The sequence below is a fragment of the Erpetoichthys calabaricus genome, chromosome 11 (assembly GCF_900747795.2).
Source record: "Erpetoichthys calabaricus chromosome 11, fErpCal1.3, whole genome shotgun sequence".
NCBI lineage: Eukaryota > Metazoa > Chordata > Cladistia > Polypteriformes > Polypteridae > Erpetoichthys > Erpetoichthys calabaricus.
Window position 1 is genome coordinate 103,555,610 of NC_041404.2, and position 26,847 is coordinate 103,582,456.

General features: G+C 40.6%; 2 protein-coding genes across 2 annotated transcripts in view; both read left to right on the forward strand.

The window, feature by feature from the left end:
* zgc:193811 (uncharacterized protein LOC559801 homolog) overlaps nucleotides 1–26,847 on the forward strand; it is a 125,572-nt gene that overhangs the window by 81,128 nt on the left and 17,597 nt on the right. Inside the window, exon 4 of the mRNA XM_028813663.2 lies at nucleotides 2,787–2,914. Within this exon, the coding sequence (XP_028669496.1) occupies nucleotides 2,787–2,914 (128 nt within the window). The remainder of the gene's footprint in view (nucleotides 1–2,786; nucleotides 2,915–26,847) is intronic.
* Nucleotides 1–26,847, forward strand: part of LOC127529574 (uncharacterized) — an 813,564-nt gene that overhangs the window by 65,927 nt on the left and 720,790 nt on the right. The window lies entirely within an intron of this gene.

A 26,847-nucleotide genomic window follows, 5' to 3' on the forward strand; every position in this document is an offset into this window, starting at 1 on the left:
TGAAAATCCATAGGGGTGGGGGTTGATTTGTTTTCAATCCTATTCTTGTAAAATTGATGTATTTGTATGAAATGTTGTGTGATTTCAATAAAATCAATAAAAAAAAAAAAAAGAAAAAAGAAAATCCATTACATTCAGTGACTGCCTGAAGGCTGGAACCCATGGCGATTTCCAAGTGTAGGGTTTCCACCATAGTGATACTGCAGCTGTCTTCAGTTACTGCTTGGTCGTTGGCCATAAGTTTTGTCTTCAGGAAGTGAATTGCATGTCCAATTGGACTGAGTTCAGTTGACTGACTTAGCCTTTGAAGAATATTCCAATACTTTATATTGAAAAGCACTTGGTTTGCTTTCCCAGTATGTTTTGGCTCATTTTCCATCTGTACTGTGAAGTGTTGCCCTATCAGTTTTGCAACATTTGGCTGAATTTGAGCAAATAGTATAGCCATATACACTTCAGAATTCCTTCTGCTACTTCTTCCTGCAGTCATATCATCAATAAACATTGGAGACTGACTTCCATTCACAGCCATGCATGACCATGCCATAAATCTGCCTCCACCATGTTTCACAGATGATGTAGTATTCACTGGATCATGAGTCATTTCTTCTCTTCTCCATACCCTTCTCTTTCTAATATTCTGGTATATATTGATCTTAGTTTCCTTTGTCCAAAGACAAAGTTTCCAGAACTGGACAGGCTTTTAAAAAATGTTTCCTTTTCTTTACCAGTGGTTTGCACTATGTAGTACCTCTGTCTTTAATTTCATGAAGTCTTCTCTTGATTGCAGACTTTGGCAATGACAGGTCTACCTCCCGGATTGTATTTTTGGTTTAGCTAAATGTTGTGAAGGGGTTCTTCTTCATCAAGGACAAAATTCTGCAATCATCTAGCACAGTTGTCTTCTATGGGTTTCCAGACCTTCTGGTGTTGCTGAGTTCCCCAATGTGTTCCATCCTTATGTTTCTGCTATTTCTCTAAAGGGATTGTTTTATTTTCTTAGTCTAATTATGGGCTGTTTTACTTGCATCAATAGGTCTTTGGACCTCATATTGAGAGTTCACGGTGACAAATTCCACACTTGGAATCAATTCCAGAACTTTTACCTGCTTGACAGTTAATGAAATAATGAGGGAACTGCTCCAACCTGGCTATGGAACAGCTTGTTGGTAAAATGTCTAAATACTTTTGAGCCCCTGAAAATGGAGAGGCTATGTTGAAAAAAGGCTGTCATTCCTATATGGCTCATATGGTATTTTTAGTGAACCTCTTAAATTAAAGCTGAAAGTCTACACTTCTATTACATAATGATTGCATTATTTCAAATCCATTGTGATGGTGTACAGAGCCTAAATTATTAAATTTGTACCATTGTCCAAATACATATGGACCTAACTGTAATTAAGGTAAAGCCCTTCACTGCAGGGAAGCATGTGATATTTGACATGTCCGGCTGCAGTTTCCAGTAACTTGACAAGCCTTCTCTAAGCCACAAGGCATAAACATAGAAAAAGAGTAAATGTCCTTGTTACCATACTACATCTTTACTTCTTGTAGAACAACCTTAGAAATTAACTAGTAAAATTGTTATATCAGGGCATCCTATTGAGAGCAATATAACTGATAATCACTATATTAGAATTTAATCTATTTTATTAAGCAAGATACAATATTAGTCTGAGCTAAACAAACAAAATCAGCATTTCTGTAAACATGTTTATGTTGTTGTAGATGAGTTGCATTTGAGACTATAGGACATATGGATGGTCCACAGGGATCACAAATCATATATGTAATATACAGTATCTTCCTGAGTCTGTGGAATGTGAGAGGGAGTGTATAAAAGTATTGCTCTGTAGTGAAAAAGAGTGAAGGAGAACAGGTGGCATGGAGAATGGTAAGTAGCAAGAGACATCAAATAATGACTACATAATACAATAAAGAAAAGATGCACCAAGTAGGATTAATAGCAAAGAAAACCAAATATCTTTAGGACTAACTTAGAATGACACATTTTTCTGAAGTCTGACAATTAATTTGCTCAGTTGTGTTGGAAGTATTACTGACAAAGACAGGAATGTGGTGGCAAAGCAACTGGTTTCCTTGTGATCAAATCCAGTGTCATAAATTTATAAAGTGGCAACATACAAATAAATTCACAGTTCAAAATTCACAGTTAATACCCTTTGTGGCAGCACCAGTCATATTTACTACTGTATATTCTCAAATGCATTAGACAACCAATACCTGGATACAATAATCACAGCATATATTAAAATAGATAACAGCCCAGAATGTTGAAAAGAAACATGAAAGTTAAATGAGAAAAGCCAGATAACAGGTGATAGACCAATGATGTGAAAGCCAAAGGTTAGCACAGACTTCAAAGACAAAGTAGGTGCTACTAGGAGCTACCTCACACATAGACCAACCATGAATTCATGTAAAATTACTTTGGTAATTTAATGTTACCAATTTTTCACTGTCACCAGTTTCTGTACTATTACAACTACAGATATTGTGGGGCTACCTTTATGATAATCAATTTCAAACTGCTTTGTTTTACAATTCGTGTAAACAAATCTGTTTCTTGACAAATACAGATTATGCAATTAAGCATTGGTAAAGGTTGTGTTACGCAATACAAAAAATAAAATGAGTTGAATTAAATTTATGATATGTGATGGAAGAGTTAGCCTTTGGAACCTTAATGAAGATTTGTTAGAGGACATTATGATCGTCACTACTTTGTTTGAATTATATTTTTGCTGACTTTATCTTGACAGATTGAGAAAAAAAGAAGTGAATTTCAGATGCTGACTGGAGAACCAATCCATATTTCAGGCCAAGGCATCCGTAGACTCAGTGAACCTCATCTCAGTACAACAAGTCGTGACTACTGCTATTATTATAGGTAATCTTTCCTGGTAATACAAAGAAAAAGATTTTGTTTCTCTTGCACATCTATCTGATCATGTAGAAAACCATGTTACTGTTTTATTATAATGTAAATTCAAGTGTCATTAATCAAAAGAACCTATACAAATGGTTTTCTTATATGTACTTGGTATTTCAAGCAATAAAAACACATTGGAAATCTCAGTTTTAAAATATTTAAATGTACCATATAGAACACAATATATAAACAATGCGGACTTAAAAGTGTGTATAATGTAGAGAGAAGGTGTTCAATATCATGTGTACTAGAGGATAGTATTGTTTGTAACATGCTACATTTCCTCTTTTGCCTAAGTACTGAGATCAGAAGAGCTGTTCTATAATTCTGACCTTAGTGTGTTGAGTCCAATTCAGGTGATTGGTGACATGTAATCTAGGAAATCTGAAGCAATTAACACATTTAATATTTCTCAAGGTAAGTCCCAAAAATATTTCCTGGCATGTGTCTGTCTCTCTTTTTCTTTTTTTGAAGTCCATTATGGCACTATTTTTTGAAATCTACTACTGTATTCCCATATGCAGTCTCATTCTTCATTCCAATAAATGTTTTATCAGAATATCTGACCATAATTCATATTGTATTTTTTTCCACAATGATGAATGACTAACTAATATAGCCTGCTGTGCTTGAGTGATTGGAATCTGTGCATGTAAGAATTTTAATTTGTAGCTGTCCGAAAAAAAAACCCCCATCACATTCAAATTCCAAATTGGCATGTTACTCTTTATTTTTCAAATAACCCTTATGAAAAACTTTTCATGAAAATAGATGTTAAAGTACAAATTACAGCATTATACTGATTATTTTCACTTCTTGCTATCACTCACTGGAAAATTATGCATCCAGTGGTAGTGTAACAATCTCACAGGCTCAGATCTGATGCAGTTGTTGTTCACTGTTGTAACCCACTGATTTAGTGCCGTCTTTCTGTAGAAGTATTTTTTTTATCACCATTTATAGAGAAAATGTTTACTCTTTTGTTCATAATATACTTCGACTTGTCAGACTGTCACTGATTTGAGGTGTCACCACATTTCTTTATTATGCAGCTTTTGCTGGAATGGAATCTTTGTTTTCAGGGGCCTGTGCACATGTGAATGTCAAGTGATATTATAGCCATCTTATCTAGCTATTATAAAAGGAAATTCTGGAAAGCAAAGCAAAAAGCAAGTCTACGATATGTGATCCTCTCGAAAGACAATTTTAAAGACCCGCGAGACCAAAGACACGCCCTACTTACAATCTACCTGCGAGACCAAAGACACACCCTACTTACAATCTATCAAATAGGACAATAGGCAGCAAAACATTCAGTCTTGTGAAGGATTTGAGCACACACAGATCCAGGGCTCTCAGTGCTCGTATAAAGCGTATAAGGACAGTACGTTATAAATTAAATGTCGACATATAAGTGAAGAAGAAAGCAGCGTGGAGAAAAGAGACTCAAATGCGTTAGACAGAAAAAAGAACAAAAAAGAATAATCGAGGTGCAAATTCAGAAAATAAGGAAAGTAATTATCAGCCCGGAACAAGTGGAATTGAAAAAAAGCATGTCCAATCCGGCTCAGAATTAAATGACAGTGAGTAAAAGACAAAGTAGAACTTCATAAAGACGTTTACAAACACATGCAGAGCAGGTTAGAGACTATGAAACCAGGGAAAGGCTAGAAAAAAAAACGTTGGCGCTATACACATGTGGAGAAAGTTAAAGGATATGAAAGTAGGAAAATTAGAAAATATAAAAAAGTAAAGATCGCAGTAGCGCAAACAAACAAACTGCCTCATTTAACTATGTACCAGTCTAACTTTGGTTTTGCACAATAATTACTACACTATTGTACCTTAACACTTAATTCTACTTTATTCACATAATTCTACTTATTTATTATGTTCTACTATACAGTAATCCCTCCTCCATCGCGGGGGTTGTGTTCCAGAGCCACCCGCGAAATAGGAAAATCCGCGAAGTAGAACCCATATGTTTATATGGTTATTTTTAGAATGTCATGCTTGGGTCACAGATTTGCGCAGAAACACAGGAGGTTGTAGAGAGACAGGAACGTTATTCAAACACTGCAAACAAACATTTGTCTCTTTTTCAAAAGTTTAAACTCTGAGAACAAAGCAAGCAGTCAAAAAAAAAATCAATAGGGCTTTTAAGTATGCGAAGCACCGCCGGTACAAAGCTGTTGAAGGCGGCAGCTCACACCCCCTCTGTCAGGAGCAGAGAGAGAGAGAGAGATAGAGAGAGTCAGATAAAAAAAATCAATACGTGCCCTTTGAGCTTTTAAGTATGCGAAGCACCGTGCAGCATGTCCTTCAGGAAGCAGCTGCACACAGACCCCCTGCTCACACCCCCCTACGTCAGCGCAAGAGAGAGAGAGAGAGAGAGAAAGTAAGTTGGGTAGCTTCTCAGCCATCTGCCAATAGCGTCCCTTGTATGAAATCAACTGGGCAAACCAACTGAGGAAGCATGTACCAGAAATTAAAAGACCCATTGTCCGCAGAAACCCGCGAAGCAGCGAAAAATCCGCGATATATATTTAAATATGCTTACATATAAAATCCGCGATGGAGTGAAGCCGCGAAAGGCGAAGCGCGATATAGCGAGGGATCACTGTACTGTTATCTTTCAATCTATGACTTTTTGTTAATCTAACTGATATTCTTCTAACTTTGCACAGTTTTTGATAACCGGATCAGGATGCATTTCACTGCTTGTTGTCCTGTATAACTATGCATGTGACAAATAAAGAATCTTGAGAATTTCAAAAACGGAGTTTACCGCACGTGCATTTATTAGTTACTTTGTTAATGTTATTTAATTTTTATCTGTCTGCTTATTTAAAAACCTAAATTTACCCCAGGAGTCAAAAACATTCTGTCTAGCCCTTGTACAAAAACCTAGACAAAAGCTGGGGTATCATCTTGGTAACCCCATGTACTTTTGGAACTGTGAGAGGAAAATAGCACGACTTTACAGACAGGAGTCCAATGCAGAACTCTATTTACTTTTTTACTTTGTAAAAAAAAAATATTAACTGCTGATGATGTAGATCGTTTTGTCTATGCTGAAATTCCAAACAGAGAAACCTATCCTGACCTCATTAAAAAGATTCAGCATATTGGGACTACAAGATTACAAATATTGTTTTTACAGAAGTTCTGAAATAAAAGTGAAACTAATGAAATAGCAACAATTCAAAGAAAAAAAAATCTTAAAAGTGTGTATCCGGAAAACCAAACACGGGGGTTGGCGAGCGAAGCGAGCAGGGGGCAAAGCCCCCTAGTTTTTTTAAAAGTTTCTCCCTGCAACAAAATTTTGTTTGAAATTCTGCAAGTTCAAGTGAAAATATATTATGATGTGTATGTAGTACAATGAAATTTGTACTTGCATATGTCCCAGTGACTTGTGACAGTCAGTGTAGTACAATACCAACAATAGTCAATAACTATAAACACACAATAAATAAAACTCCATTTGTTAAATAAACATCAGACAATATAAACAAGAAACCAATAATACTGTAGTTTCATTTAACATTAGTTAATAATTACAGTATATGCTATTTTAACTTGTCAATTTTTTTTCAGCTTAGGCTCTGTTTAGTTTTAAGACATTTTATTTGAGAGAATCATTTCAGTGTAGTTTCTGCTTACCTTAATAAAGGATCATTTAATGATTAAGAAATGATTGCTATTCCACAATAGCACAAGGACAAAACAAACATGCAGATCTGCCTATAGAGTTATCTTACAAATGTTTTGCAAGATGTCTTAATCATGTTTTAGTTTTGTTGATCTGTTCGAAGAGCAGGAAGTTTATTTTTAAACTTCGAATCAAGTACATCACAGTATCTTGTTAAGGCAAAAAATGACACAACCTGCTAGACATTCCAGGTCAACAACCTACAGTAAGTACACACTTGTTCCTCCTCCTGTCAGTGTCATACAGTTCTTTCATGTTTATAAACAGTTCAGAAGTATGCTCTTATTGGGGAGCTATGAACTGTTATACTCATTTTGTGAAAAAGAAGAGACAGCCAGTAGTAGGCTACCAGCAACTGGTTTGCGTAAAAAACAGAAGTAACAGTTTTTTCCCCCCATCAATTTGTACTATTACTTCAATTAGTTTTTGAGCAAGTGCTTTTAATTTCAGTTTAGCCTGCAATTTTCACCCTGCTTTTAGTTACACTAGCCAACCCGCGGCGTAACATACGCCGCATAATTATGTATTGATGGGTGAACACTTGCTGAACGACACAGTTGTCCAAATGGGGTGGGTTTGTGGATACCACTGTGAGTGAATGAAAAGATGGACCTCTGGAGAGAGTAACATTCAATTGTCCGTGACTGAAAGCGGGATTGTCTGTGACGATGGAGGCCACGCTGGTGAAAGGAGACTGTGGAAGATTTTGGGTTCGCTTCCCGGTTTCTCCCTGTGTGGATAGCGCTTTGAATACTGAAAACACCGGTATATCAATGTAATGAAGTATTATTATTCTTATGCGTCCAGCGCTCTCTCTCTCCCGCGCCTGTATGCGTGTGTGTGTCGCTCGCTCTCTCTCGCTCGCTGCACGTGTTCCTGCAGGCATACCAGTAAGTGAATGAAAAGATGGAACTCTGGAGAGAGCAACATACAACTGTCCGTGACTGAAAACTGGTTTTGGCAGATACATGCACATCTTTTTGAAAGTTTGGCCCTGTGCCTTATCAATTGTCATCGCAAAGGCAAATCTAACAGGAAATTGTCTTCATGTTAAAGTAAAACTGTTTTACACGCTGCATACCACGCCGCATAATCACGCTGCTTTTTTAATGTTTTTTATGCAGAGGGAAAAAATGAACATTTGCAAAATCCGTAACGCCGCTTTCAGTAAGTACAATGCACACGCGTTTAATTTGTCAGCCACTTTTTGCCAGCCGTCTTTTCTGGTTTGGGCTGCTTTTGCAGTGTTACCGCTTGTGCATATTAAATCTTGAAATCCTTCGAGTAACTAATTAACTAACTAACACCCACCCAGCTTGTGAGAAAAAAATGTGCCCGTTCTTTCATCATTTTGTTGCAGCCTATCAAAGATTTGCTGATCATGTTTTCTAGACTCAATATACAGTGGAACCTCGGTTCACAACCATGATTCGTTCCAAACCTCTGGTCGTAAACCGATTTGGTCGTGAACCGAAGCAATTTCCCCCATAGGATTACATGTAAATACAATTAATCCATTCCAGACCATACGAACTGTATGTAAATATATTTTTTTAAAGATTTTTAAGCACAAATATAGTTAATTATTATACCATAGAATGCACAGTGTAATAGTAAAAACATTGAATAACACTGACATAAACACCCAGGCTCCCTGCTCAGCTGCATGGCATGTGCAGTGCATGCGCAGGCTCTCTCTCTCAGCAGCACGCAGCCTCCCCAGCCCCCCCCCCCCTCTCTCTCAGCAGCACGTGAGCCTCCCCAGCCCCTCCCTCTCTCTCTCTCTCTCAGCAGCACGTGAGCCTCCCCACCCCCTCTCTCTCTCTCCCTCTCTCTCTCAGCAGCATGCAAACCCCCTCCCCCTCTCTCAGCAGCAGGCGAGCCTCCCCAGCCCCCCCTCTCTCTCTCTCTCAGCAGCACGCAGCCTACCCAGCCCCCCTCTCTCTCAGCAGCACATGAGCCTCCCCAGCCCATCCCTCTCCCTCTCAGCAGCACGAGAGCCTCCCCAGCCCCACCTCTCCCTCTCTCTCTCAGCAGCACGCAAGCCTCTCCAGCACCCCCCCCCCCCCCTCTCTCTCAGCAGCACAGAGCCTCCCCAGCCCCCCCCCCTCTCTCTCAGCAGCACGCGAGCCCCCTCCCCCTCTGTCTCTCGGAAGCACGCGAGCCCCCACCCCCTCTGTCTCTCTGCTTCGGGCATTTCTCCCCTGTGTAGTGTGTGAGCGAGTGAGGAGAGAGAGAGAGAGAGAGAGAGAGAGAGCAAGCCAGTACGTTACAGTGAGCAAGAGCAGGCTCGAAGGCAATGTGTTCCTGTGGTATAGCGGGTCCATAGCTCCCCTTCAAAAGGCCATTTTTAATCAGGCGACTGACAGTAGTGGAGTCAGGCACAGAGAAGGTCAGCTGCAGAGAGAGCGTCTCGACTGTTGCAGTGGCCTGAAGCAGGTGAGACGCTAATGAAAAAGAGGCACAGGGCTTATTGGTTTTTAAAGACTGCTTCCTTCATTGTGTTTTAACTTCAGTTTTAAAGGATTGCGCGGCTCTCTCTTGCGCTGCCTGTGTGTGCCTCTGTCTCTCTCTGGCGTTGCCTCTGTGTGTGTGTGTGTGTGTGTGTGCGCCCCTCTGTCTCTCTGGTGCTGCCTGTGTGTGCGCGGCTCTCTCTATCGCGCTGCCTGTGTGTGCCTCTGTCTCTCTCTGGCGCTGCCTCTGTGTGAACCAAGGTTCCACTGAGGTTGACTAATGAAAAGTCAACGTGGCTCAGAGCTGCAAGTGTACTGTGGCACAGACAAACAGAAATGACGGCATGTTTCCCTTGGCGTCGCGTCCGAGTTGGTGGGCGTGGCTCTGTGATTCTTTCGTCGTATCCAATGGTCTAAGAGTTGGTGGGCGTGGCTCCTTCCTGCGTGCGCCATCGGCGTCTTACTTGTCGGTGGTTTAGTGAATCCACGCCCCTTCCGGCGTGCTTTCCATGGTCGGCTACTTGTCTTCTGGCTTAGTTAATTATATATATAGATTTTTAACTTTGATAAACAAAATGCTTCTATAGTCATTTTAGTTAGTTTTCATTAACAATTTCATAAGATATACTCACCTTGTTGTCAGTATGAGCAGCTAATGAGTAATCTATTGTGGTAAAGTCAGCAGCTAATCGGTATCTTTTTAAATAAATAATAGCCACACTCATGTCCTGGTAGGAGAGGGTGTGGTAGAGTGACGAGAGCTGTCCCTGGGAGTGATGCTTGAGTGAACGGCCTTGCACTCAGTGCACAGGTGTAGGAATGTCTGTGACCATGAGCTGTTACAAGGAGCTGGAGTGACTGGGAGTTTGCGTGGCCTGCCACGGAAGACTGGGAAAGCAGCAGGGGTCGAGGAGGCTTGGGAGGAGAGCCCTACCGTGAGCGCCATGGCCGTTGGGGACCCAAGTCTTGGTCCAGCGAGGGAGCCTCTCCGTAGCCATGGGATGGCAGGCAACTGAAACTGTTGAAGGTCAGCTGCACCTGTTGGTAAGGCGACTCCTTTGTTGCAACGCCCATACAGGATAAGCAGAAGAGCCACCAGTGTAAAAAGAAGGCACCGGGCTTTTAGAAAGAACTGTTCCTGCCAGTGGATCTTAACCTCCATGTTTTCACCTGTTTTTATGGATTTGTTTATAAATTTTGAAGCACTACATTTTCCTTTTGGACACTGACTTGTTAGAGATTTGTATTTAATGAAAGCACTGAACACTTTTGCACCTTCCTCTTGCTTCGTGTGGTGTCCTCCTCATTTATACATCGATGGTGTCGTGTTCAAGAGCCTCCCAAATGAGGAGGGAGAATGGAGCCGAACCCACACCGTCACACCTGTTAGCAGAAGATCTTCCTGAATGAAGAGGTGTGAATACTGCTGATCCTGAACTCTTTGCTTAGTACAGAGGAGAAAAAAAAATCTTTGTCTTTTTAAGCCAGTATGTGTTGTATATGTCCTACACAGAAGGTGGCAGTGTGCCAGTAATGGAATGGTAATAGCATGTGTACAGAGTACAGTGAAATTATTACGTTTGTCTGATTAACATGCAGCATGTATTCTTAAACTTCTTAATACCGTACAGTGCTTTGAAAACTTTAGAGAAGACTGCACTTGACACCTATACAAGTTTGTGTATTAAGATGCAGACCTCCAAGCTTTTCCCAGAAGTCTGAGAAAGTCAAGGCTATAGTAAGCTTTCTTAACATGGAACATTATGGCTTGTTTCCTCTTCCAGTTGACACATATTGTGACTCCTAAAATTATAAAGCTACTAACTGTCTTTACAGCATTCCCTCCAATGTATAACAAAGTGTGGTCTACTTCTTGGTTCCTGATGTCTGTGATAAGATTCTTTTCTGATATTAATGGTAAAGATTGCTGTCAGAGTACCACTGTGATTGAAAATTAGAACAATCTAGACAAGAACAGGCCATTCATTCAGCCCAGCAATGCTCACCAGTCCTATCCACTTATTTATTGTTTTAATTTTGTGTTAAATTTAAATAACATTCCATACAAGCAAGTCTAGTTTAACAAAACTAGGTTTGAAGCAAAGCAACCCCCACCCATGAGAAAGAGAGCTAGGCCAAAAGAGTAAAACTTTAATAATAGTAAAAATATGTAAATAAATGAATAAAAATAAATAGAATAAAAAACAGGTGAGAGAATCCACTTCCTCAGTTTAAATGCTTATTCTTAAATGTTATTGATTAGATCCTGCCAAGTTTTCAAAAAGTTTTATACAGATCCTCTAAGTGAGAATTTGATTTTTTCCAATTTTAGATGATACATAACATCAGTTACTCACTGACTTAAAAGAGGTGAGTTAACATTCTTCCAGTTGAGCAAGATATGTCTACATGCCAATAGTGAAGTAAAGGCAATTACAGTTTGTTTGTCCTTCTCCACTTTAAGCCCATCTGGAAGTACACCAAATGCAGCTGTTAGTGGATTAGGAGGGATTGTGATACCAAGGCTGCCTGAAAGGCATTTAAAGATTTTGGTCCAAAATGATGTTAATTTTGTGCAGGCCCAAAATATATGGCGCAATGAGGTTGAAACTTGATTGCAATGTTCGCAAGTTGGATCTTGCCCTGGAAACATTTTGGACAATTTTAAACAAGACAGATGAGCTCGATATATAATTTTAAGTTGAATGATTGTATGCTTTGCACATATGGAACTTGAGTGAATTCTGTGCATTGCTACCTTCCAGTCCTTCTCTGAGATGTCGAGTGAGAGATCCTTTCTTCTAAAAAAAAAATCATTAAGTCTAGTTTTGAAAGTCCCTAAAGTCTTACTGTCTATCATGCTATGTGGTAGCTTATTCCAAGTGTCTATGGTTGGTGTAAAGAGAAACTTTCTAATGTTTGTGCGAAATTTACCCTTAAGAAGTTTTCAACTTTATCCCTTGTTCTTGATTAACTAATTTTAAAATAACATTAATTAAACACTTCAATTATGTCACCTCTTATTCTTCTTTTGCATAAACTGAAAAGGCTCAACTCCTTTAATCTTTCTTCATAATTCATCCCTTGTAGCCTTGGAATGAGCCTAGTTGTTCTTCTATGGAATTTTTAGCTTGTAGGTACTTTTTGTAGCCTGGAGACCAAAACTGTGCAATGCACTCTAGATGAGCCCTCACAAGTGCATTATAAAGTTTGACCATAACCTCTTGATTTGTACTCTACACACCTTGCTACATAGCCTAACATTCTGTTTGCCTTCTTAGTGGCTTTTGAACACTGTCTGGAGGTTGATAGCGTAGAGTCCACTACGACTCGTAAGTCCTTCTCATAAGGTGTACTCTTAATTTTCAGACCTCCCATTGTGTATTCAAATCTAACATTTTTACTTCATTTTTGTGATACTTTACATTTACTGATATTAAACTTCATCTGCAAACTTCTTCATCGGCAAACCTCTTCTCTGCAAGCTGTATCATCACTGTTGGTGATCAGGCCTATATTGGCAGTATCATCAGCAAATGTATTGATGGCGCTACAGCTGTTTTTTTTTTCCCATACAGTCTTTGGTGAATAAGGAGTACAGCAGAGGGCTCAGCACATTACCTTATAGGGTTCCTGTGTTGAGGATCACTGTAGACAGTGTCTGAGGTGGGTGGGAATGGCCATGATTACTATTCCCCTTTATTTATAAAAGTTTAATTTAAACATTCGCTTATTTCTCATGCAGCCCCTTTACTTTATAATCTTAATGGTATGATCATGCTCCTTGCAGTTTTAAAGGATAAGTTTGGTATTTTTAAGTCAAACTTCGTTCTTCACAATCATTATATTGTACATCCAGTGCCTGAATGGGAAAAAGCTAGTATGGTTTATCTTCCTTACCCCCTTATCCAGGGCAGGGTTGTAGTTCAGCTGGAGCCTATCCCAGCAAGCATCATAGAGCAAACACACATACACATCAAAAGGACCAGTTTGACAATGCCAGTTCACCTACATTTAATCAGGTTGAAGTTTAGTAAGTTCAGAACAGTTCAGTACAGATGTTTTAACATAAGTACAGTGGGCTGTCATTCCTGCCTCATAGGACCAGGTTATGCATGGAGTCTGCATGTATTTACAGGCTAATTGACATGAGGATCAATACATTTTCTCACTCAAAAACATTGTGCTTAGTTCTTTTATTACCATTGCAACAGTCAGTTTTACAGATATAGCAAAAAAAAGTTCTATTTCCTGTTAACTTATAGAGGGTAAAAGACTATACTATAATCTAAGTAAGTATGAGAAAACTGATACTCTGTTGAATACTTAAAGTGAATTTAACATTACCATTAACTTTCTAAGATTGGCTCTTACTGCCATATAGTCAGCAAAGGTGACTCATCATGCATGAAAAAAATGATAATTGGTTTGTGGTGCTTAAATCTGCTCTACCGAGCTCACTGCCTTTTTCTGAGGTGTTTCTTTTTTTGGTTGTCCAAGTAAAAGACACAACATGGCAAAACTAGCTTGTCTTTATAAAAAAAATCCAAGCTTTTTATTAAAAAATACAATGCAGAGTAATCAGTTCATTTCAGATTTTTTATGTGTACAAAGTACAATGAAAGTCTTATGTGCTCTTTTCACTGCACTGCCTCTGATCTTGCTTTGAAGCCCATGTAAAATAACTACACAGACTGTAATGGGGGAGGTGGTTGTTTGGAGGGTTGTTCAGAATAATGCTATCATAATTCCACTTCTGCTACAAGTGCACAAACAAGTAAGGATGGAAAAACAGACAAAATATTTTTTTAAATTTATAAAAAACGCTTCACTTTAGAGCACAATTTATGTGGCAAATAAATATTTACATACTATGATTGTGACGCGTTTCTCCCTGAAAAATGTCAAATTTATCCTTTAAAATTAGCATCCCCTTTTTTCTTGTGTGTAAGACACATGAACGATACATAAAAAATAAATACAATCTAATAGTACCATATTAATTCACTGATTATCAAATTTTAACAACTTGGAAGCCTTAGGAGTTCACAGATGGCTCAGTTTAATATGTGTGATAAACTGAGAAATAGCAGTTTTTCCATCCAGGTTGACGAGTCATCAGATCTTACCAACAAATGTTACATTGTAACTTTTGTAAGATCTGTTGAAGAGAGTGAAATTCAAGAAAACTTTTTCTGTTGTAAAGAATTACCTGAGACAAGCAGAGGAATAGATATACCGTATCTTGGAATCATATGCATAACGGCATCTTGAGCTGTTAATGTGCACTCTGGTTTGTAAGTCATGATAAGTTCAGATAAATAAGCCAGACCTTGGCCATTTAAGGCTTTATATGTTAAAAGGAGGATTTTGAAATCTGCCCAAAACTTAACTGAGAGCCAGTGTAAGGATTTAAGAACTGGAGATATGTGTTCATATTTTCTTGTTCTTGTAATAATTCTCGCAGCAGCATTTTGGATTAAGTGAAAGCTGTATAAATAACAATTTGAACATCCAGTGAACACAGCATTGCTGTAGTTAGTCCTGCTACAAATAAATGTATGAATTAATTTCTCAGAATCCTGTTTATTTTGAAAGTGCCTTAATTTCCCAACATTTTTAGATGGAAGTAACACGATTTGGACAACTTTGAAATGTGTGCTTTAAATGACATACTAGAGTCAAAGATAACTCCTAGATTGCAGGCTGATTCAGTAAAATTAGTAGTGATTCCAAATGAGTTAAATGATGACACAATATTGTTACGATCAGCATCATTCCCTCCAATAATTAACATCTGTTTTATCGGTGTTTAAAGATGGGTAGTTCTCATCCACCCACTTCTTTAATTCACTAACACAACTAATTAAAGACAACATTTGGAGAAAGTTAATTTGATCTAAAAGAAAGGTATAACTGGATGTCATCTGCATATGAGTGAAAATTAGCATTGTTTTCTAATGATAAATCCCAGTGGAAGCATGTAAATTGAAAACAGTAAAGATCCCAGTACTGAGCCCTGCGGGACACCATATCTCACTTCTGTGTATAATGATGAAGTACTGTCAGCACATTTCTGTACATATTGGAACGATTTGATAAATAAGAATTAAAACAAGCGAGCACAGTGTCTGTAAGCCCAACATCATTTTCCAGCCTATGCAGTAAAAAAGAATGTTCAATGGTGTCAAACGCTGTGCTTAAGTCTAACAACATAATTACAGTGGAGTTTCCTTCATCAGAGGATATCAGAATGTTGTTTACAACATGTGTTAATGCTGTTTCTATACTATGACCAGTGCAGAAACCAGACTGGAATTTCTCAAATAAATTGTGATGTGTAAGGTGTGACTAAAGCTGATTGGCGACTACTTTTTCTAGTATTTTAGAGAGAAAGAGTAAATTTGAAATGGGTCTATAGTTATTAAGAAAGTGTGGGTCTAGGTCTGACTTCTTAAGTAATGGTTTAATGATTGACACTTTTAGTGCATCAGGTACTGTGCCATGCAATAATGCAATAATGAACTATTGATAATGTTAAGAATAGGTGCTGCAAGAACATCCATTGCACTTTTTACTAGTTTTGTTGGCACTGGATTTAGGGAACAAGTAGTAGGTTTCATTTTAGAAATTAAAGTCAAGACTTCCTGCTCAGTTACAGAATTAAAATTTCTAAAGTGTTGAATGTGAGACAGGGTCTGCCAAGCTAGTATGTGGTTTGCACTGTAATGCTGAGATGTGGGATCTTAAATTTTTAATTTTATCATTAAAGAAGTTCATAAAGTCTGTCCTGCCAATATCTGTTGGTATTTTGCACTGTAGATCTGAATTCCCATTTGTTAATTTAGCCACTGTTGTAAACAGTACCCAAGGATTTTTATATTTGTTATATGTCATTGTAGAATAGTATTCTGAGCGAGCTTTAAAGAGAGCTTTTTTTATATTTTTTAAAAACTCTCTGTCCATGCAATTTGAAAGACATGCAGCTTTGTTATTTTCCATCTGCCCTCCAATTTTCAACACTCTAATTTGAGAGCTTGAGTATTTTCATTAAGCCATGGAGAGTTTCTATGTGCTTTGATCACTTTAAGGTGAACCACTGAATCCAGAGCATCTCTCAAGGTCACATTATAATGTGCTGTTAGCTGATCTAAATTGTTTTCCACTTTTATATTTGATGTTAACTGATCAAAATAGTTTTCCACAATTACATAGTTAGGATATAGTGGGTTGGATAATGGATGGATGGATGGATGGATGGACAAAGTATCTATAAATTTTGAAGCGGAATTACAATCTAGATGTCGCACTGTCTTTGTTTTAATCTATGAGTGTATTCGTAAGGGCAGAACCAAATCAAATGTAATTAAGTAGTGATCGGAAATAACTTCATTTAATGGAGTAATATTTAAATTTTGAACTTCAACTTTGTAAGTTATAATTAAATCTAATGTGTGGTTATGATTATGAGTTGAACCTTTGACAATCTGACAAAATCCTACTGAATTTAACACATAAGTAAAACATTTACTAAAAGTGTTAGTTTCCATATCAATGTGTACATTAAAAAGGTTGCTAAATTCAGTCATGAACAATGAATATGGCCCTGGTGGTGTGTAGACTAGCACTATAATTGTGTTGGAATCCATCCATCCATCCATTTTCCAACCCGCTGAATCCGAACACAGGGTCACGGGGGTCTGCTGGAGCCAATCCCAGCCAACACAGGGCACAAGGCAGGAAACAATCCCGGGCAGGGTGCCAACCCACCGCAGGACGTGTTGGAATCTGTTTTCATATTTAAAATGAATGCCTCAAAAGATGTGAAGTCGCCTACATTTTTAGAAGTTATTTACATTTTGTTACAATTTATTATTCCAAGGCCTCCATCTGGTGACGCATCAGCTAGGGGAACAGTGTCAGATTTACTAAGCCAGGTTTCAGTGAGAAGACACCGATCAGATTTTGTACTTAATATGATATCATTACAGCTTTACTTCCAAGAGAGCGAATGTTCAATAAGCAGCATTTAAAACTGCATACTTCTTTCTGAAGTGCTTATATATTTTTTGTTTTAATTTGAACGAAGCTTTTATTACAGATGCCCCTGGTGGAGGGTCTGGCTTTATCTCTTGGTTTAATCATTCACCTTATTTTTATCAAATAATTTAAGGTCTGCATCATGACTACATTTACTTGATGCCCCACAACAGGGATTATGGGTAACAGCTTCAGAAAAGTAACAGGTGGGATAAATAACAGCCTGTAATTTAAGATCACATGACTGCGACCTAGATGGTGCTCTAATCAGTTAGCTAGGCAGTTTTGCTACCATGTTTTGGGATAATACATAAGATCCCCTCCAGTTAGGATGAAGACCATCTCTTTTGAAAAACCCAGGCCTTTCCCAAAATCAGCCCAATTGTTCACAAAGGCTATGCTTTTATTTGCACACCAGGTTTCTAGCCAGCAGTGAAGGGAACACAATCTGCTTTAAATCAAATCCCTTCTATATAATCTTGGTAAGGGGCCAGATACAACTAAATTTAAACATTTTCTTTTAGCTTTGGTGCATAGAGAGATGAAGTTCCTCTTTAATACCTCAGATTGCTGTAAATAAATATTATTAGTGCTGACGTGCAGCAATAAGGTAGATACTTCATTGTCAGCAACAAGATACATTGTGGCCTCTATGTCAGAAATATTGGCTCCTGCAAGGCATTTAACATTAACTGCTGGTTTAACATAGTTTGGAGTTCTAACATTCCGCACTATGGAATTATGAGCACTTTCTTGTTCTCAGTATTCACAGGTGCTCTGCAGAGAGCTAAGAATCTGTTCTGGGCCCAAATTGGTGACCCGGGTGCCGAGAGACTAAATTTTGTCTTCTTAGTACCCCATTTTACTGTTACCCACTCACCCTGTGGCTGAATTGGTGCTGCTGACTTCGAGTACACACTGACTACAGTGGGACCTGGAGAGCCAGAAGCCGAATCAGAAGTAGCTGAATTGTCTAAAAAAACCGAGTCGATCCAATTTTCGGTTTGCCTAATTGCTATCAGGTTCCTAACGCGGTCCTCCAATTCCTGTATTTTCCCGACCACCTCTAAATTAACTAAACACTTTTGGCAGGTGAAGCTGTCTACATTGTCAACCGGAAAACCTGAACTCTACATGCTGCAAGACACACAACACATAAATGTGCTGTCAACGGGCAGAGAACAGATTGAAACTTATGTTTATCTTCTCTGTTTTTGCTGTACTGTGGTGCTTTCAGCACTTTCCACATTCAGCTGAATCAATAAGAGACCTGTGACTTGTGTCTGGTCACACTCACAGGAAATCTAACTTAGACACCATTAAAATATCCGTCTATGCCACCCAGTTTTATTAAGAGACTGGGAACTCTTGAGATTTACAGAAAATAGCACACAGGGTTTTTAAATTGGGCAGTGAGTAAACACACAATGAAAGACACAACTGTAATTCCAGGAAAAGCAACAGTACCTTCTATTACACAAGACAATAAAGTAAATTAAAAAAATAAACAAACATAACAGACCGTTGGCTTTAAGTTTTCACCACCTGCTGGACGATTGACTTCGATTTCTCACTGCCGGTTATTTCTCCTGGTCGGCTGTCAGCTTTACTCCAGTTGAACTTATTTACTCAGGTGTTTGCGAAGGGCTATGCGCCTGTGGGAGTCTCTGCTGCTCAAAAGAGGTGTGGTCTGAAAGAGAGAGGTCAGAGAGCTATTTAGTTCTGGAAGTGTGTTTGCATTAGACTTTGTAAATGTTTTTGAAAGATATTTGTTTGTAAAATAGCTTGGACTTAGCTGAATTAAAACAGAATCCTGTTTTTGAAGTCGCTTTTACGGTCTGAGTCTCTCTTACTCCATCCCCTGGTGGCTCGGTCTCATCTACTGGCACCCCAAGTCGGGAATTGTACAACAGTGTCTTTACCCGGGGTGTCACAAGCCATTATTCAGCATTCATCAGAATGTCTGTTGAAGTTGATAATATTTTACAAGCAACCGTCTTATTCAAAAACTCAAAACTTGCAATACAATCTAATTCACAAGAGCAAATTGGGACTTTTATTATTTTTATTAGTGGAAATTAATAATAATTTAAAGATAATAATGTCAAAAACATCAATTGAGTACATTATGAAACTATCTTTTTACAAACAGTACAAGGAATATATGTTGCAATAAACCAAGAAAAATATTAAAGAGATGTACATAAACCAAATCAAAAAGTTACGTCAGTTAAATGTTGGATTTCTCTAACTTTTTTCTGTTTGAGATTAAGGTAATTCACCAAACTGCTATTTTTTTCTAACTTTCTTTACTTATCTTTACTAGGGATGCCAATAATAATGGAGGAGACTGAGATGTGTCTAACAAAGCTAAAAGAAAATAGGACGGATGGATAATTGTGTGTGTTCCTATTATAAAAAGGGGGCATATATACATCCATCACTTTTGTTATCATTCTCTTCTTGGCTACTACCTCCAGCACATCCAGACAGTATCCCATAACTGAGCCTGCCCACTTATTTAGTTTGTTGATTCAGTGGGCCTTCCTTAAAGTGAAGTTACTGGCCCAGCATACTAGCCATCACTACATAATTGCACTAGCCGTCAGAGAGCAGTAGAACATGTAAAAGATGTCACTATCCACATCGAAGGAGGTTAATCTCCTAAGAAAAAAGAGCATGCTCTACCCCTCTTTTTATAATCTATCTTTATTAAGAGACCAGTCTATCCTGGCATTGATGTAAACCCCCAAGTGCTAGTTCCAATGCACCACATCCATTCTCTGGACAGTGACTAGATGTAGATGCCTTTTGGTGCAGTGAAAGTCAATAACCACTTCCTTGGTGTGACGATGCAGGTTCGACTCCATGCTCCTATCTTCTGTCCTGGAGCCCTTGAACCCAACACTGTCTGTAATGCCACTGATGAGCTCGCAGTGAGGCACAACAATGGATCAAGGGATGGTGTACAAAAGTGCCAAGTGCTTTTATTTAAAACAACAGTCAAAAACAATGTTCAAATTAAAGAAAGTTCAGTGTCTTCCAAACAGTCTTTAAATAAATAATCCATAAAACAAAAGTGAAGAGTGGAGGTTAAAATCCATTAGAAAAAATCTTTAAAACAACAAGGTTAAAACCATGCAGAAAGCAGTCTTTTAAAACAAAACAAGCCTGGTGTCTCCTTTCCTCTAGCAGCTCAACGGCTTCTCCCATCTGGGCTTCTCAACAGGGGAGTCGCCCTACCTGCAGCTGGCCTTCTCTCCACTGTCCTACTGGTTGCTTCGCCTTACCGATCCCTGGCTCCGGTAGGCTCCACCAAACAGTGACTTGGGATTCCCCCAATGACCAGGGCTCTCACGCTGGGGAATCCATGTCCCAAGTCCTGACTCCCGCTGCCTTACACGGAGAGTCATCCGCCTTCTGGTCACTCTCACTCTTCACTATAAACTCAGCGGGAGCAACCACTACGACTACTCCCACTCGCTTGCTCACTCACTCGCTCACTCTCCCGCACCGGCTTTCTCTTCCTGCCGTCTCCTGCAACCTCTGTTTCTCACACTTGGTTTTGTTGAAATTAAGTTGCAGACAATTCTTTCTGCACCAAGAAACAAAGTTCTTCCTCTGACTCCTAAATACTCTGTTTTCCTTGTCAATAAACACTATTAGTGCAGAATCATCTGAGAAAGACTCCTAAATACTCTGTTTCCCTTGTCAGTAAACACTATTAGTGCAGAATCATCTGAGAAAATCTATCTATATCTCTGTCTGCATCATTTTCACTGTTAGATAGTGTGTTAATAGCTGTATTAAGTGTTAGTGGGGCACAACCCTACCACATGTTGTGTAAAATAAGTAATAAGCTACTCTCAGTAGTTCTAAGTTATTATTAAAATGCTTATAACAACACTAAACTTTTTGTATTCAAGCAAATGATTTCCAATTTTCTATCATATGCATAATGTACTTACTCATCTAGAAAAATGTTTCTTTTACTATGTGAAATTGTTCATGTGCCTTAGTGCAACAAGCCTATTTTTGGCTGAGGGGCTGGACCAATTGATCGAGCTATGTTCTCTGTGGGTAATACTGTGTTTGCATGTCCAACCTGAACTTATCCGAGGTCGGGTCGCGGGGGCAGCAGCTTGAGCAGAGATACCCAGACTTCCCTCTCCCCGGCCACTTCTTCTAGCTCTTCCGGGAGAATCCCAAGGCGTTCCCAGGCCAGCCGGGAGACATAGTCCCTCCAGCGTGTCCTGGGTCTTCCCCGGGGCCTCCTCCCAGTTGGACGTGCCTGGAACACCTCACCAGGGAAGTGTCCAGGAGGCATCCTGATCAGATGCCCGAGCCACCTCATCTGACTCCTCTCAATGCGGAGGAGCAGCATCTCTACTCTGAGCTCTTCCCGGATGACTGAGCTTCTCACCCTATCTTTAAGGGAGAGCTCAGACACCCTGTGGAGGAAACTACCCATAGCTCATGACCATAGGTGAGGGTAGGAACATAGCTCGACTGGTAAATTGAGAGCTTTGCCTTATGGCTCAGCTCCTTTTTCACCACGACAGACCAATGTAGAGCCCGCATTACTGCGGACACCGCACCGATCCGCCTGTCGATCTCACGCTCCATTCTTCCCTCACTCATGAACAAGACCCCAAGATACTTGAACTCCTCCACTTGAGGCAGGATCTCGTTCCCAACCCTGAGAGGGCACTCCACCCTTTTCCGGCTGATGACCATGGTCTCGGATTTGGAGGTGCTGATTCCCATCCCAGCCGCTTCACACTCAGCTGCGAACTGATCCAGAGAGAGCTGAAGATCACGGCCTGATGAAGCAAACAGGATAACATCATCTGCAAAAAGCAGTGACCCAATCCTGAGTCCATCAAACTGGACCCCCTCAACACCCTGGCTGCGCCTAGAAATTCTGTCCATAAAAGTTATGAACAGAATCGGTGACAAGGGGCAGCCCTGGCGGAGTCCAACTCTGACTGGAAACGGGTTCGACTTACTGCCGGCAATGCGGACCAAGCTCTGACACCGGTTGTACAGGGACCGAACAGCCCTTATCAGGGGGTCCGGTACCCCATACTCCTGGAGCACCCCCCACAGGATTCCCCGAGGGACACAGTCGAATGCCTTTTCCAAGTCCACAAAACACATGTAGACTGGTTGGACGAACTCCCATGCACCCTCCAGGACTCTGCTAAGGGTGTAGAGCTGGTCCACTGTTCCACGACCAGGATGAAAACCACACTGTTCCTCCTGAATCTGAGGTTCGACTATCCCACAGAACCTCCTCTCCAGAACCCCCGAATAGACTTTTCCAGGGAGGCTGAGGAGTGTGATCCCTCTGTAGTTGGAACACACCCTTCAGTCCCCCTTCTTAAAGAGGGGGATCACCACCCCGGTCTGCCAATCCAGAGGCACTGTCCCTGATGTCCATGCAATGTTGCAGAGACGTGTCAACCAAGACAGCCCTACAACATCCAGAGCCTTGAGGAACTCTGGGCGTATCTCATCCACCCCCAGGGCCCTGCCTCCAAGGAGTTTTTTGACCACCTCGGTGACCTCAGTCCCAGAGATGGGGGAGCCCACCTCCGAGTCCCCAGGCTGTGCTTCCTCATTGGAAGGCATGTTAGTGGGATTGAGGAGGTCTTCGAAATACTCCCCCCACCAACCCACAACGTCTCGAGTCGAGGTCAGCAGAGCACCATCCCCACCATATACAGTGTTGACACTGCACTGCTTCCCCCTCCTGAGACGCTGGACAGTGGACCAGAATCTCCTCGAAGCCGTCCGAAATTCGTTCTCCATGGCCTCCCCAAACTCCTCCCATGCCCGAGTTTTTGCCTCAGCAACCACCGAAGCCGCATTCCGCTTGGCCTGCCGGTACCTATTAGCTGCTTCCAGAGTCCCACAGGACAAAAGGGACCGGTAGGACTCCTTCTTCAGCTTGACAGCATCCCTCACCGCCGGTGTCCACCAATGGGTTCGGGGATTGCCACCACGACAGGCACCGACCACCTTACGGCCACAGCTCCGGTCAGCCGCCTCAACAATAGAGGCACAGAACATGGCCCATTCGGAATCCATGTCCCCCACCTCCCTCGGGACGTGGTCGAAGTTCTGCCGGTGGTGGGAGTTGAAGCTACTTCTGACAGGGGGCTCTGCCAGACGTTCTCAGCAGACCCTCACAACACGTTTGGGCCTACCAGGCCTGACAGGCATCCTCCCCCACCATCGAAGCCAACTCACCACCAGGTGGTGATCAGTTAACATCTCCGCCCCTCTCTTCACCCAAGTGTCCAAGACATGTGGCCGCAAGTCCGACGACACGACCACAAAGTCGATCATCGAACTGAGGCCTAGGGTGCCAAGTGCACATATGAACACCCCTATGCTTGAACATGGTGTTTGTTATGGACAATCCATGATGAGCACAGAAGTCCAATAACAAAACACCACTCGGGTTAGATCGGGGGGGCCATTCCTCCCAATCAGGCCCTTCCAGGTCTCACTGTCATTGCCCCCGTGAGCATTGAAGTCTCCCAGCAGTACGAGGGAGTCCCCAGAAGGTATGCCCTCTAGCACCCCCTCCAGGGACTCCAAAAAGGCTTGGCACAGTAATCCCTCCTCCATCGCGGGGGTTGCGTTCCAGAGCCTCCCGCGAAATAAGAAAATCCGCGAAGTAGAAACCATATGTTTATATGGTTATTTTTATATATTTTAAGCCCTTATAAACTCTCCCACACTATTATAAACATTTCACGCACAGTTATACAGCATAAACCCTTTGTATTCTCTTAGATATTAGGTAAGATTCGTTGAAATTATGTATGTAAACACAGTTTACATACAGTAAAACCTAAACATTATTTTAAAGATATCGAGCGTCTCCGATATCAATACGTTACAGCCATTACAACAGACAGGCCACCAGCAATAAATACGTACAATACAAGAAAAATTGTTTACAGTAAAATGTGTGTACAGCGACACTAAACTATGTACATGTAATAAGTACTGTACGTAAATAATTAATTATGGTTACTCACCAACAATGACACGACGACTTGTCCGATAACGATGAGTTTAATTTTACTGCACAACAAAGGATAGCGTTACAGCTCTTCTAAAGGAGCCTCTTCAGGCGACTGTTTAGCACCGCCGTTGTTCTTCTTCCATCACTCTTCAATCCAAATCCCTAAAGCAGATTCCATCCAGACTACTGCCTTATCACGTCCACTTGCAACTCGTTTTGCGCCCTGATTAAAGGACACTGCGGCCGTAGATCTTATATGCTTTTCCTCCTTTTTAAATAAAAAGAATTGTGGACTCATTGATGCTGTAATTGTGTCCTGCAGCGGTGTAGCTGTTTCCTTCCTTCAACATATCCAAAACTTTTACCTTTTCTGCAATCCTGAAGCATTAGCAGTAACGTGCATTAATTCTGAATGAGTGAGATTAGACTTCCTGGTTAATGCAGCACTCCGTTGCTGAGCCAATCAGCAGCACACAGGAACTTAACCGCGTGCTCTGATTGGGTAGCTTCTCAGCCATCCGCCAATAGCGTCCCTTGTTTGAATTCAAATGCGTCCCTTGTTTGAATTCAAATGGGCAAATCAACTGAGGAAGCACACGTACTGTAGACCGCAGACATCCGCGAAGCAGTGAAAAATCTGCAATATATATTCACATATGCTTAAATTTAAAATCCACGATGGAGTGAAGCCGCGAAAGACGAAGCGCGATATAGCGAGGGATCACTGTACTCCGAACTGCTATTCGGTGCATACGCACAAACAACAATTAGGACCCATCCCCCCACCTGAAGGCGGAGGGAGGCTACCCTCTCGTCCAATGGGGTAAACCCCAATGTACAGGCTCCAAGTCGGGGGGCAATAAGTATGCCCACACCCGCTCGGTGCCTCTCACCGGGGGCAACTCCAGAGTGGTACAGAGTCCAGCCCCTCTCAAGGAGATTGATTCCAGAATCCAAGCTGTGCGTTGAGGTGAGCCCGACTATATCTAGCCGGAACCTCTCAACCAGGTGCTCGCCATCGAGCCCCACCTCCAGGCCTGGCTCCAGGGGGGGCCCCAGTGACCCGTGTCCGGGCGAGGGAAAACGCCTTCCAAATTTTTTATTCATCATAGGAGGTTATGTTGAACCGCACTTTGTCTCATCCCTCACCTAGGACCAGCTTGCCATGGGTGGCCCTACCAGGTGCATAAAACCCTGGACAACAGAGCTCCTAAGATCATTGGGACATGCAAACCCCTCCACCACAATAAGGTGGCGGTTTAAGGAGGGGGTTGTTGTTTTTGTTGTTTATTTTTAATTACACATTTACATTTTGGTTTGTATTTTTTCAAGCAAACTGGTAGTGAAAGTCCAGTACCTACAATGGTAGCCAAAGTAATTTTAAAAAAGTAGTTCAATATCAGGAATGTATTATTCAATATCAGGAATGTATTGTTCATAAGACATTATGCTGCACCTTGATTTTCATTAACCACTAAGGAGGGCCTTGCTAAATTTGAAAAAGCAACCAAAGAGGCCTACGTGTACTCCTTCTGTTTTTTTGAAAACAAGCCAGCAGTGTTACACTCCTGTTTGAAAGAAGTGCAGAATCCTGGTGTGAAACAAAACCCAGATATCTACATATATAAAATGGTGAGGGTTGTCTCTCTGTCACAAACACTCACACACCCTGGGCTTTGAGCTTTGGACTTGGTTTCAATAAAAATGAACTGGATGTGTGGACCACTTCAGCCATGAAATTGAGTTTCAGGTGCTTCACATTGCAGCCAGCAATTTGGCCACGTGCCTCACAGCAAACAGCAATGAGGTTGCACACTGTGGCAGATGTCCATGTGCCATGACTGACAGGAAAAGTACAGCGACACATGCCACTGTGACAGTGAGGCACATTGCACAGGCTGACTGAAAGTCATACACAATCAAAGAACTTGACTGTGCAGACTTAATATGCCATATTAGTGACTTGAAAAATATGCTTGGTTTAGCTTACTGCACAGCAAATTTCTAAGAAAATATTCAGCAAACAAGGTCACCGACAACCACAGCATATTCAATACCAAAATCATTCTATTGAATTTTGCCAATCAGCACTAATGATGACAATGTGAGAGAACATCACAATGATCTGATGCCAATTGAAATAGACCAGACACCAGTATTGCATTGTTTTAATGATTTTTTTTTTTTTGGGACTTGCAGATTTCAGTAGCCATTAGCAAAAGGATGGACATTATTAATTAGGTAAGTCAATGTTTACCATAGAAAAGTATTTTCACATATAGGAAGATTCTGGTATGACCCCACCAGAATGTTCAGGCCAAAAATGCCACTGGTCCTGGCATGTAAATAAAAATGTAACAGATTAAATACTTAGGATATATGTTTTTGCAATGGCCTGGATTTTCCAAAAGAAATGGTCACCATCCCAGCTAGAGATGATCTCATATTTAATTTCAAAGTATGGCTGCTAAATTTCCTGCCTGAATGATCAGAGCACCATACAAACCAATCAGAAATCATACTTTATCACAACAGTTGTTCATTATTAGCTACCACCTTAGCAAATAACAAATGACGTAAAGTACATAGGAACAAATGATCACCTTTTACTCTGGTTTCCCAAAGGCTTCTTAAGATTTAAATC